General features: G+C 41.4%; 2 protein-coding genes across 3 annotated transcripts; both read left to right on the top strand.

Moving 5' to 3' along the window:
• The first annotated feature begins 242 nt into the window (after positions 1–242).
• LOC129589221 (MFS-type transporter SLC18B1-like) lies at positions 243–4214 on the top strand. The gene is made up of 12 exons (XM_055483821.1): positions 243–999; positions 1434–1529; positions 1598–1671; positions 1777–1859; positions 1927–1991; positions 2097–2165; positions 2451–2541; positions 2619–2758; positions 2913–3106; positions 3169–3264; positions 3380–3454; positions 3554–4214. The coding sequence occupies exons 1-12, from the start codon at positions 607–609 to the stop codon at positions 3951–3953; spliced, it is 1776 nt and encodes a 591-aa protein (XP_055339796.1). The 5' UTR covers positions 243–606; the 3' UTR covers positions 3954–4214.
• A 1044-nt stretch (positions 4215–5258) lies between these two features.
• On the top strand, positions 5259–12607 carry LOC129589220 (glutaminase kidney isoform, mitochondrial-like). Of its 2 annotated transcripts, none has more exons than XM_055483820.1 (19): positions 5259–5587; positions 6171–6739; positions 6903–7035; positions 8123–8259; positions 8710–8874; positions 9021–9065; positions 9310–9356; positions 9568–9600; positions 9759–9842; positions 9915–10006; positions 10074–10132; positions 10204–10321; positions 10552–10697; positions 11028–11058; positions 11118–11181; positions 11253–11320; positions 11379–11533; positions 11606–11746; positions 12104–12607. In XM_055483820.1, exons 2-19 carry the CDS (start codon positions 6555–6557, stop codon positions 12252–12254), a joined length of 1854 nt encoding a protein of 617 aa, XP_055339795.1. In that variant the 5' UTR covers positions 5259–5587; positions 6171–6554; the 3' UTR covers positions 12255–12607. The 2 variants fall into 2 exon arrangements, with proteins under 2 accessions (XP_055339795.1, XP_055339794.1); XM_055483819.1 differs by having other exon boundaries at positions 5260–5587; positions 6171–6832.
• The last annotated feature ends 137 nt before the right edge of the window (positions 12608–12744 follow it).

The raw sequence follows: 12744 nt of genomic DNA, 5'->3' as shown, positions 1-12744 counted from the left end.
TTAAATTTGAACATACGTAGTACCTACCATATTTACAATGAATGTCTAGCTCTACTACAGTAGAACTACTGCCTCTGGTCTGCTACTGTATGTTTTTACATACAGTACGACTGTACGAGTAGTACAGTACAAAGCGGTACGAGTACCGTACGTAACAACTCCATATCAAACGTGAATCAGCTGATTGTAGATATGCACGCCGTGTCGCTTCAAAATTTTCAAAGCCGCAAACGATGCAAGCTGAAGCGACTGGATTTGTTTATGTCGGCTTTTGTGCTTTTATAATTTTTTTATCGTTAACATTCTTCGCTTTCTCGTCCGTACTTTTTCTGTTCCACAGTCAACAGTCAATAAAGTTTGTACCTTGAAGTAGTTTATTTGTGTCGATTTTAATGCAGATTTCTGTGTCAGTCTTTTGCCGCTCTTGGATAGCAATCTCCGTAACGGGAAGGAAACTTGATCAACAAAAAAGTGGAATGTTATTGCGGAATTCCATTGATACCGTCTTAACACTGCAACAGCGAAGATATGCACATGGATTTTCAGTTAATGGGAATTTACCGATGGTGATAAGTGATTAATCGTCTTCTGTGTTCCCCTTGCACCATGCTCCACGATGATCTCGAGGAGCCGGACGTGTGGAGTCCCAAGACGTCCTGGATTCTGCCCAGTTTGCACCGGAGTTCGCGGCGCTTATTATCAGATGTGGGACGCGCGGCGCGCTATGCATCGGGCAGTTTGCGCGGTGGAGCGGAAGATCCGCGCAGATTTCTCCAGCGCTCCGCCAGTCTGGATGGTTTGCACTCCGCCGCATGGCGACGTCTCTCCGCCGAGGATCACATCGAGCCCATCACGGAGTCGCAGGAAGCTGAGCTGGAGGCCAAGTTCTCCTTCCTGGCCATGAGCCGCAACGAGAAACTGACGCTGTTGTGTTTGGCGGTGGTAGATATGTTCTCCTATCTCTGCATGAGTATTATGTCACCCTTCTTTCCCATCAAAGTAAGTAAGAAAATTAGTTTTCATCTTTCTAATTTTTACTTTTTCATTGCTTTAATGAACGTATACTTTTCTTGATCGCATACATTTTGATTAATTTTTCTGATTACTTTCATGTGTATAATGTAATTTTTAGTGGTACTGGTACGAGAATTTTACATTAGTTATGTAAACTTTAAATTCTTGAGGTATAATTTTGATTAAAATAAAGTCTTAATAGTTGCTTGTTTACAATCTTTCTAATGGTATGGTCTATTTAATTTTTTGTTTTAAATGGTAATAATTAATATTCTGTGTTTAGCTTTTGGTCATTCGTAATGGAAATAAGTTTGTTGTAAAAAGCAAAAATCTGCTATCGCAAAACATTCTCTGCAAAATTAAGTCATGATGATACTCGTTGTATAATTGGGAAACTTTATTTATCTTGGTTTATTAAGGTTGCTGCGGTTGGTGCCAGCCAAACAATATCCGGTGCTGTATTTGCGGTATACGCGTTGACCGTTTTCCTTGCATCGCCGGTTTTTGCCAAACTTGTACGCTTCAGATTTTTTATATACCTCTACACGATTTAATATAGAGACATGTTATTTCTCCATTTTAGATTCCTGTTTTGGGTGCGAAATTTACGTTTATCGCGGGCGTATTTCTAGCTAGCGGATGCAATTTTCTTTTCGGGTAAGATGATAGTTTGACTGCATTTCCCTAATATTTTTTCAACTGCATGGAGAGCATAATTGTTTACTTTTAAAAAATTAATCTACCTTCGTTTGCTTTCCGCAGATTTTTGGAGTATGTTGACGATCCTTTCACGTTCACGGTGTTAGCATTTGCCATCCGAATTGTAGAAGGAGTGGGTGCAGCGGGTAAATTTTTGCTGTGTAATGATTTCAACTATGCTGTGACATAGTTTCCATTGTTTGGAAATGGCAGGTTTCTGCACGGCGAGTTTCAGTATTTTGGCATACGAGTTCAGCGGGAATGTGGCGGTGGTTTTCGTAAGTTTATCGCTCACGCACAATTTGTAAACATTTCGTCGCTGATGATAAGGGCGATAAATCTTATCGTTGCACTGATTATGAAAATGTCAAGCTGATTCGTAGGGAACTTTGGAATCGTTTGTCGGAATCGGCATGACGGCTGGACCAGCTTTAGGAGGATTTCTCTATTCGGTACTGGCAGTACTTAACCTTATGGATGAAATTGATTATTAATGAAACACGCTCAATTGCGGCTACGATCTTGTTTGCATCCAGGTTTTCCCTTAGTGGTTTTCTTGTAATCGCTTTATTTTGCATTTAGCATAGTGCAGTCATTTATACAATCATTATTTTATTAATGACGGCTGATTAGTAATAGTTGTATATATTGTATATATTTTTTCGCACTTATGTACTATCCGTTATATTTGTCCAGCTGCGCTTCTGTGTACCTTTTATATAATTTTTTCTTCGTAGTGTGGAGGGTTCAAACTGCCATTTTTCATTGTTGGGTCCATCATGTTTCTCACCGTTCCACTAAACATGTGGTTGTTACCTACTCAAGAACGTAAGAAATCACAGACTCCTACGGAGCTATGTCTACCGATGTGAAATGATCATGAGAAACATCACTTGTGTACACAGATGTTGTGTGCAAGCCCAAAAAGGGATCACGGATGAAATTTTTCAAGAATCCTTCCGTCTATGTCGTGTGTTTAACCATACTAATTATGTCCAGTGTTTGGGGATTTTTGGACCCTACACTTGAGCCGCACTTGGAACAGGTATGATACTTCCTCTGTTTTTGCTTTATTTTGCCGTCACCTAGTCCGCACGGTATTTGTTTCGGAACACGTATTTGATTTACCGGCTCCGAAAACTCGATGAACTTGAGATATTTGCATTTGTATTACGAAAGCAGTTTCAAATTTGTTACAGTTTAATCTGAGTTCTGCGATGGTTGGACTGGTATTTCTACTCATATCAGCATCTTACGCGATATTTTCACCACTTTGGGGATGGATCGCCGAGAAAGTGGAGAATACTGACGTAATGATGGTGCTCGGACTAATCATCGCGGGAGTAACTCTGCTGTTTTTGGGACCGTCCAGATTTCTGCAGTTTTTAGAAAAGTACGCCTTTGCGATTTTTTGAGGTAATAGAGAAAAAATGGACCGGTATTTCGCTTTTACAGTTATCTTTGGGTTAATTTGGTGTGCTTGAGCGTCCTGGGCGCTGCTATCTCCATGGCGCTGATTCCGACTTTCGAAACCCTTCTTTGCATTGCAGAGTAAGCTTATCGCCTCGCGTGATATGTACCTTTTACGTGTTGCGGTTTGTAATCACAACATCAACGACAGAAATTAACACCGCTGAAGTGGCTGAAATGTGTTTCTGATTTATAGAGAGTCCGGCATGGAAGAAAATATGGGAACTTATGCAGTCGTTTCCGGTGTGTGGGGTTCTGCATATTCACTCGGGTGAGTGTTTGATATTTTGAGATTTTAATTTGATTTTACGTTGTAATGTTAAGTGCACTAGTGTTACTAGTAATATGTACGTTAATAACGCTTAAACAGGGAAGTCGTGGGACCGGCCCTCGGTGGCTACTTGGACGATCTCTACGGCTTTGAAATGTGCTCAACAGTAATGGCGTCCTGCTGTCTGGGCGTGGCCGTCCTGTATGTAGGCTACAAACTGGGCGACTGGGTGTTCCGTGTGATTGAGCGGAAGCGCCTGCGTGCCGAGACACACCGGTCGGCGTTGGCCAGTTGGCGCGTACCCAGACACGGACACGCCACCGCTTGCGGACGGAATAATTTCCATTATCGGCCGTTTGTCGAGGAGGACGGTGGTGTGGCGCCCACGCCAGAGCTGCCTCCCTCCAAATTCGAAGAAGACGAGAATGGGGAGGAGTTTGTACGTGTGATTCCGGTGGACTTGGAGCACGATATTCCCAGTATTGCGGTATCGGTGTGATTGGGCCAGTGCGATTGAATCATTACTCTTCTTTTTGTGATAGACGAGTCTTTTTTTGTTTATTTCGGATCTTTATTTATTGTTTCTGGTGTTTTGTTGTGTTTTGCCTTGCGGTTGCGAAATGATCTTTTCTGTGATCAAGAACTTTTTGACCAGAATAATTTTCTGGAAATTTTTTAAACTGAGTTAATTTGATAGAATTATGGTCGCGTTTCGTATTAAGTAAAGTGTAATAAATAAAATACTGCTGATGCGCGAAAACATTAGTGTCCTTTGATTTCCTGTAAAAGGTTGGCTTTGGTTCTCGCAAACACCCAGCTTGATTCGGCTGGCAAAGGTTTGCGTCACATGGAGACTGATGGAGTTGTCGCCAGTAATTTCCGGAAGCGTTACAAAAGAAAACAGGAACAAGAAAAATGAATGCGGCATGCACGTTCCACATCAAAGCTAACAATAAAGAAAACAAAATAGCCGAATTCTCTGACGCATTCTGCGAGAGAATCGATATATCGATATCGGTACATAGCAGTATTGGTTTTCGTTTGGTTTTATTCAAAGGAGATGATGGCATTTGTAGTTGACTTTGGCGCTTTCAGAAACATGCTGATTGCTGAGTAAAAAGAATAACGACGCACTGTATATACTTTTCCTAGGCAGAAAAGAGTATTCCAGAAACTAGAAACTTGTAAAAATATATCGTACAGCAATTACATTTTCTGTACAATACGCGTTGCGATAATCTTTGTTAGCTTGGCTGGATAATTTATGAAGCTACATTGCTACAATTGAAATTTGTAATAGCACATTGAAAATCCTTAATTACCGCCTTTGAAGCGGCTTGGTAGTGTACTAGAGTATATTCATATCATACTATAGTATATGTATTGTACAATACAAGTGTAGACTGTTTAATAATTTTATTGGACAAGTGCCATAGTACTCGTACAATAAAAATGTATGAACAATACGTAATAACCTATTAATAATAGCCAATAATATATAGATGGATTATATAATAATATGATACCTAAGTTAAATATTAAGTTATATATGATACCTAAGTTAATGATACTCGTATTGTTGTTGCCTTGTTGGGATTCCTACTGGACTCCTACGTATCTCTAGTCGAGTACGTACCGAAAAAATGGGTGTGCCGGTTTCAGTGTTGTTTACTTTGTTGTGGAGGCGGCGCGAAGTTCCGATGACGGCAAAACCGCACTACAGTACGAGTAGTGCTCCTACATTCACACGTCGGTACAACCGCGATGGAAATCCGTCTACCCGGTAGGAGTGTTGTGAAATCCGTCTCGAGTCACATCCGACCGACCGATGAATGATCGTGTAATGTAATCAGTGCAGAACTGCAGATATCCTAACTTTTTTCACATTCGCCGCTTATTCAAGCTTGTGCGTGGGTACGGTAGTAAACTTATCCACATTTTAAAATTTGTCTCTAAACTCTTAATAATTCTGAAATGGTCCTTTGCAAGAAAGTTAAGTAATTCCTTACTTTTTCTGGATTCAGTGTTGCACTTCCTGCAGTGTATAATTTTTTCTTCTGTTTCTCGGCCTGTTATATTATTGTCTGAATCCCAAAACCGATGTAGTTTATTACCACGATCCAGATTTCTCGTGTAAGTCAAATGTTAGATTTACTTTTGGGCCGTTCTGGCTTTCCGTAATTGTCCTCTGTCTGTTGGAATTCGTGTTACTTCGATAGCGTCTTGTGCAGTGGAAATACGTAAACTTTTGTAGATATAACGATTTACAAGTTAAGTACTTACTTACGTCAAGTTACGTGTGTATTTTGCATGTGGCCTTAAATCAACCGGACGCAGTCTTTTAATTTGTGAATGGGTTGTGAAAATTACGTTTGCTGATTAGCATAATACAACGCGCTTCGGCGCTTACGGTCGTTGACCAGTATTGACTGGTTTAAAATTTTCGTTAGTCTAGTTTTTTTGGCGTATTGCCAAACATGGTCAGGCCACAGCCCGGGCAGCAGTTGCACGGTCTCGCCGTCTCAGGTATCGTTGCATGCTTTAGCAATCGGCATCGCGGATTTCATCAGACTAACCATCTCACGTTATCATCTACTTTTGATAAAAATAAACTTTGTGCATATGACGCAAACAGCAGGTTTTTTCGCGGATTTGTGCTTTTTAAAGGTGTGTCTCCGCAAACAAACGTGACGTCCGGTATGCGGTTTGTTTGCAGGTTTGCTCATGAACCGCGAAAGGATCGACTGGGGCTTCGGTTAAAAAAAGTAGCTTTCCGTGACGTAATTGCCTAGCGCGTTAAATCCGGTGTTGTCCCCGAATTGCCAGTTGCCGTTATCACATGCGGATAAATACGAGCATGCGGTGATTTTGATGAGTCATGATAAATCAGTTTGCGACACACAGCTTTCGATAAGAATTTCGGGGCGGCATGTGACGTAGTTTATTTATGCAATAAATATTGTGGATGACTAATCAAGAATTCTCCGTCTTCGTTTAACTCAGGCCGGAGCTAGAATTCGGGCGGACTGTTTGTCTGTTCTTTTTGTTCCCTTGTTTCATCTGATTTTTTTCCGTTTTTTCGTTGATTAAACTGTCGAATATGTTTCGTTATTCGCACGGGGTGGTGGCGGTGGTCCGCGAAGTGAGCAAACGCAGCGCGAGTCTCTCTCCGGGGAGAACGACGCCGATGCGGATGAAGAGCAGCTCACTGACGGCGGCCACCGCGGCGGGCGCATCCGCCATTCCCCGCAGTCAGCAGCACGCCTTCGAATCCCGCCGTGCCAGGTACGCATCCCAACCGCTTAACCGTCAGGTTATCCAGTACGCGCACCAGCCTGATCCCGATGATTATGAGCGCGAGGGGGACAGTGTGAAAGAGTGAGACTGAATGCTTTGTTAAGTGCTGCCTCAAGTGCCCTGTAGACGTGATGGATGTGTGTTTGTGCAGGATCCCGTATCTGATTCCCAGCGCTATGCCATCCAATGTCACCACGAATCCGGATGTGCGCAATATTGAGGATCTGCTCTTTGATGTGTTCAAAAATGAACAGGGCCGCGTCCCTGTGGGCAAGTTCGTGCAGGTAAGCGTTCAAGTTGGGTAATTACGGATTCTGGTGGAAGCGGGATGATCAGAGTCGTTTGAGCGTCTCTAGCGTGGCAGTGATGATTGATTTCGTTCCACGCGGGTTTTGGGAAAATCGATGATTAATAACCGTACCTTTTGATTTTTCACAAAGATCTTCCAAATCGATTTTATTTTATTTTTCCAGCGTATTAATTCATGGCTGACGTCGCTGTATTTTGACTGTTGTGAAATAATAATCGACGGCATTGATTTGTGAATGCGCAGTTGATGCGGATAATTATTTCCGCCCACGATATGTATTTACTATTATTCAGTTCTCACTTGTCAATTCAGGCGGTCACGCGGCGTTTTTAAGCATTTTACATTTTTACTGCTCCTTTGTTTGGGAAAAGATTGGGCTGATATCTGAACAGCAACCAGTCCACATCATTTTGAGAATAATTTTGGAAGAATTTTGAAAAGTGCGCTCAGTGTCTATGACGCGTTAAGACTTGTGTAATGTTAAGAAAACGAAAACAAGCAAAAATTTGTCCTAGTGAAATTAACCACGAATTGTTAACTTCTGCTTCTCGTATTACAATAGCGCTGCTGTGGTAGTAATTCTTGTATGAAATTAATGCGCGATTTTTTTTCTATAAATTACTGTACTTCTCCTTGATTTTGTGAATTTGCACTTCCAGGAATAGATATGGAAAGTTAGATATGCACATTTTGGTGTTTTATTTGTTTTATGATGGAATACTGTGGCAAATGTAAATTCTGGCAAATCAGTCAGGACTAAGAACATTAACTAATAAAGTAAAGTATTATTACTTACGATTAACTGGAGGGTGAACTTACTGTTAGTAATGGAAATTATTCGTATTTTCGTCTCTCTGCTGCATAGTTCATTAATTAAACCAAGATATATAATATTATGGTGAACCCTACAGATATCCTTAGATCTTGGTTAAACGTAGCCTGTGAAAAATCAACTGGCTAAAATATTATTGTAAAAATAGGAAACGCCGCCTCACAGTCACCAGCATGTTGACGTTCGATATGGTAGTGCTCAGTTTAATTAACTTTTTCTTTGCATTTAGACTCTGCTGAATACCGGATTACGGAAAGATGATCCGAGATTGGAAGAATTTAATCGTCACATTCTCAATGCCCAACAAGCCAACAGTGATCTGTCTGACTTATACGGCCTGACGTTGGACAGGGAGACGTTTCATGCGTAAGAGTGTGCCGTCAATGAATTTTGTGTAATTACATTTAAAAATCCATCAAGCCGCCTTTTCTGTCCTTGGGACAACAGTGCACACCCTCTTGGAACGGCGCATACTGCACAGTGCACACACGGTATCCGTTTCCTGTCCCGCAGGGACACTTTTTCGTCCTGATCTAGTTGCATGGTGTGTGTAGTGTAATGAAAAGCGTGCTGATGTTAGCACGACACATTGCGGACACAAAAAGCCATCTGCGCGGAGCACTGATAAATTGCAATGCACTTGTCGCGCGGCTATGTCATCCGATCGCATAAATGGAATCTTTTGACAAAGAAGAGCACTTAGGCTGGCGTAACTTTATAAAATAATGAAGGCGAAATAATCGATAGTCGCTTCACACACAGGGTAGCATGGGAATGTTTTTAGCTTTTCTAGCGTTTTTTTGTGATTTATTGCAGATGCATCAGAGAGAATTTACTTCTTATCAGCCGCGCTTTCCTTAACAGCTTCATTATACCGGAGTGGCAGGAGTTCTGTAACAGTATTGATGAAATTTATTGGAACTGCCGGGCACTGAAGGATGGCAAAGTGGCCAGCTATATTCCTCAGCTAGCTCGTTTTAGGTAAACAGTAAACACTGAAACATAAAGAAACTGAATTCGTGTTCAAATCTTCCATATTATACTGGATATTCCAGCTAATAAGCGGCAGTTGTAGTTTTGCTTTCGCATGTGCTAAATTGTGAACGTTTTTTATTGGTATTTTGTAGTCCCGATTACTGGGGCGTCAGTATTTGCACCGTGGATGGACAAAGGTAAGACTGTTGTTAATACGAGCATGGCGGTACATCCCAGAGTAGTTCGAGCTGCACTTTCCTTTATTTGCTATCGATAATAATTTCAAAGAATAAATTTACGAATCCTAGGTTTATGAACGTCATTAAGATTTCGTGTTTATGTAGACCATTGAATTTAAATATATATTAGCTGTTTTAGATTGTTCTCCGTTTAATCTCACATGGAATGGAACAGCAAATTGATTATCCCTTTATGATGCAGGCATTCTATTGGAAATACGGATATCCCGTTTTGTCTACAGTCTTGCTGTAGGTGGATGCATCGTTAAATCGTTAGTGAAGGCCATAGGCACCGATAAAAGGGTTGTGGTGGGAACTGTCAGTCATACAGTATAATAAGATCTGTACTTTGCTGCCAGCCACGAAAGATTAGTTATGGGTTTTCTACTTATTTTCGCGGTCGACGCGGTGCCATTAGCATTAACGTGACGGTAATGTTTTCCGGTTTATTTTTTTTTAGCTAAACCGCTGAGTTATCTCCTGGCACTAGAAGGCAAGTACATCGCGATTTCTGATCTGATTTGGTAAAACGCTTGCTTCAAACTTCAAAGCGTCCTGCAGATTTGATCTGCTTTTTGTTATAGAAGTACTGTATAGGACTGAACTTACTGTATATATTTCGATGTACTAATTTTTTGCCGTATTCATCAGAGTTGGGGCCGGAAATTGTGCATCAGTATGTCGGCCAGGAGCCCAGCGGTAGAATTTTTAACGAACTCGTTCTGGACTATAACAGTGAGCGCGAACGGACAACCTGCTGTCGTGTTTTCCAGTCGTTATCAACTAATCCTGTATGGTATATTTAAGGAAAGCCGCACAACCCGCTGGTTAACGCCGGAGCCATTATCATCACGTCGCTATTAAAGCGCCAGAGCAATTTAGCCGACCGGTTTGACTACGTAAGCCGTAGTTTTGATTGCATAAGGTTACAACAACAATCGTTAACATTGTGATCTGTCTGTACAGGTTTTGAAAAATTTCCAAAGAATGGCAGGAGGAGAACATGTTGGTTTTAGCAATGCCACGTGAGTTCATTTGCACTACTGAATAAACACTGAAATAAAACTGCAGCGATTTATTGTTGTGTGGTTTTTAGTTTCCTCTCCGAACGAGAGACTGCCGACCGAAATTATGCCCTGGGATACTATATGCGGGAAAATAAATGTTTTCCCGAAGGTGCAAATTTGACTGAAACTATGGACTTTTACTTTCAGGTGAATCATTGTGGCACTATAATACATGTAGCATAGTTGTATTTATGGCGACGGTAACTAAACTGTGTCCACTGTTGTGCGGCTTGTGCTACTTGTCAAGTATAATTCCTTTGTTTCTTCTGGTTAATTCACTTCCGTTGAATTAACACTGAAACATTGAATTAACATTGGAGTATCGCCCTTTTAATAGGAGTCTCTAAGTAGTTCCTAATGATCTTTATGTCCGATAGCTCTGTTCAGTGGAAGTGAACTGTGAATCGGTAGCCGTCATGGCTGCTACGATGGCCCACGGCGGAATGTGTCCCATAACCGGCGAGCGACTGGTGAAGAATTCCTCAGTACGGGATGCTCTTTCTCTTATGTATTCATGTGGAATGTAAGTTCTACTTTCCAGTGTTAGTATTTTGTTCATTAATAGGTACGGGTATTTTTGTATTTCGGTACGTAGCAAGTAGGTTCTTCACTACGGTTACAAAAATTTTTAGTATTAATTATTATTGTTATTTGAAAATTGTTTATGGATAGCATTAAAAGTCGTTCCTATTCGGTCGTTAAAAGTAATTCCTATTCACTGTTTTCTTTGAAGGTGTCGCGTGTCGAGTCATTTAAATTAATGCAATAGTTTGTATCATGAGTAATAGGAAATACACTCATAACGTGAGAAGGTAACGTGACAATTCTAAAACTCGTGGCTTTATGCTGACAGGTATGATTATTCCGGACAGTTCGCTTTTCGTGTAAGTGCAGTATCTCGCTGACTTTGTCCGCTGATAATTTCAATCTTGGCTCTGTTTAGGTTGGTATGCCAGCGAAATCTGGTGTTTGTGGAGCCATAATGGTGGTAATTCCAAACGTTGCCGGTAAAGCAGCATCGCCGCAAGTGCTTTTATTGTGCACGTGAATGAAATCTTCATACTGGGATGTACGATAGGGTTGTGTGCCTGGTCGCCACCGCTGGATCATTACGGTAACTCTGTTCGCGGTGTGGAGTTCTGCAAGGCAAGTGGAATTATACAACCGTCATGATTACTTCTGTATTCATTTGACGAAATTGCAGGAGCTTGTGTCGCGGTTTAATTTCCACAATTTTGACAACATTCGCCAGTCGCCGAAGAAGTCTGATCCACGCCATCAGAAATCAGAAGCTAAGGGACTGCGCGTCGTGTCTCTCTTGTTCAGTGCAGCATCCGGCGATTTGGTCGCATTAAGAAGGTGTTTGCAGCCGAAGCATTTGTGGCGTTTTAAGTAGCATTTTGTCCTTGGTGATAAAAAGCGCATTTATAGGTTGTACCTAAAGGGATTGGATATGAACCAGTGTGATTATGATGGACGGACAGCCCTTCATCTGGCCGCTTCGGAAGGGCACGAGGAGGTGGTTAGATTCTTATTGGAACGGTGTAATGTAGTGCACAATCCCAAAGACAGGTTGGTGGCAACGTTTAAATATTTTTTGGCACGTGTGTATTTTTCTGAGACATGTGTGTTAACTTTTTACGTAATAATGTGTGTTTCTTTAATAATGTAACTTCTGTTGTCCTCATTATTAACACTTGTTCTCGGTAGACGGTAAAATCGATTGTTTGATTTGTTTAGCGCTGATTTGACAATATTGTCAGATGTTACTTTTATTGTTTTACATCGGCTTCGGCTTTTTGTAGTACTTCTGTGGATAAGGATTGCAAGTAGTACTGAATTTTCGAGCTTCACAATTTGTTATAACGAACTGAGCTTGAATAGGTTAGGTGAACATAAAGGTAAAAGTAATGAAATCAATTCTTGCAGATGGGGTCACACTCCTCTGGAGGACGCCGAACTATTTGGCCATGATCGAATCGCACAAATCATCAAAGACTGGGAAAAGCAGTTGGACGTGCGGATGGCCATATATCAGCCGGAACAGTTAACGGAAGGGGACATCACGAAATCTCCATAGAGCAGCTGATGGTTACTGTACATAGGTGGCAACTTCCCGGCGGAAACAAAATAGTTGCAGCCGCAACGCGCATGACCTCATCCAGTGTCTGTCTCAGTTCCTCGTTTGAAGAAGCTGGTCTAGAACGTAATTTATTGTATTTATTTATTTTTTGTGGTGATGCAGAGCGGATTCGTGTTACAGTCACTTCGTATTTGCACAGTACGTGTGAATTGTTTTGTTTGCAGCTTTTGTTGTGTTTTTCTGCTTGTGACAGGCGGGAATTAATGTGATGGTTTGTTGTGACTCAGCAGCAGATGTTGTGTGTACGCGGTCGTGATAAAGACAGCAATAAGAGTGTTTTTCGGCACGAAGATGATCCTGCGTTTGCGCCCATGTTTACTCACTTTTTTCTCCAAGTGGTTCAGTTTGCCGTCGTGGCCCTTGTGACTGCTCCCGTTTGATCGCTTGCGTTCAGGGATCGATCATACTCTCGCACATTTTCGTAAGC

The sequence above is a fragment of the Paramacrobiotus metropolitanus genome, unplaced genomic scaffold (assembly GCF_019649055.1).
Source record: "Paramacrobiotus metropolitanus isolate TYO unplaced genomic scaffold, Prichtersi_v1.0 Parri_scaffold0000033, whole genome shotgun sequence".
Lineage (NCBI taxonomy): Eukaryota > Metazoa > Tardigrada > Eutardigrada > Parachela > Macrobiotidae > Paramacrobiotus > Paramacrobiotus metropolitanus.
This window is presented reverse-complemented; position numbering and strand designations above follow the sequence as displayed.

What these genes read in the sequence shown, in the direction of transcription:
- LOC129589221 (XM_055483821.1), top strand. Translation starts at nt 607, where the DNA reads ATGCTCCACGATGATCTCGAGGAGCCGGACGTGTGGAGTCCCAAGACG. An exon ending in GTTGTTACCTACTCAAGAAC is followed by an intron (nt 2,542 to 2,618) that starts GTAAGAAATCAC and finishes TTGTGTACACAG; the next exon opens with ATGTTGTGTGCAAGCCCAAA. An exon ending in ACCCTTCTTTGCATTGCAGA is followed by an intron (nt 3,265 to 3,379) that starts GTAAGCTTATCG and finishes TCTGATTTATAG; the next exon opens with AGAGTCCGGCATGGAAGAAA.
- LOC129589220 (XM_055483819.1), top strand. Translation starts at nt 6,555, where the DNA reads ATGTTTCGTTATTCGCACGGGGTGGTGGCGGTGGTCCGCGAAGTGAGC. An exon ending in TTATCTCCTGGCACTAGAAG is followed by an intron (nt 9,601 to 9,758) that starts GCAAGTACATCG and finishes CGTATTCATCAG; the next exon opens with AGTTGGGGCCGGAAATTGTG. An exon ending in GTGCACAATCCCAAAGACAG is followed by an intron (nt 11,747 to 12,103) that starts GTTGGTGGCAAC and finishes CAATTCTTGCAG; the next exon opens with ATGGGGTCACACTCCTCTGG.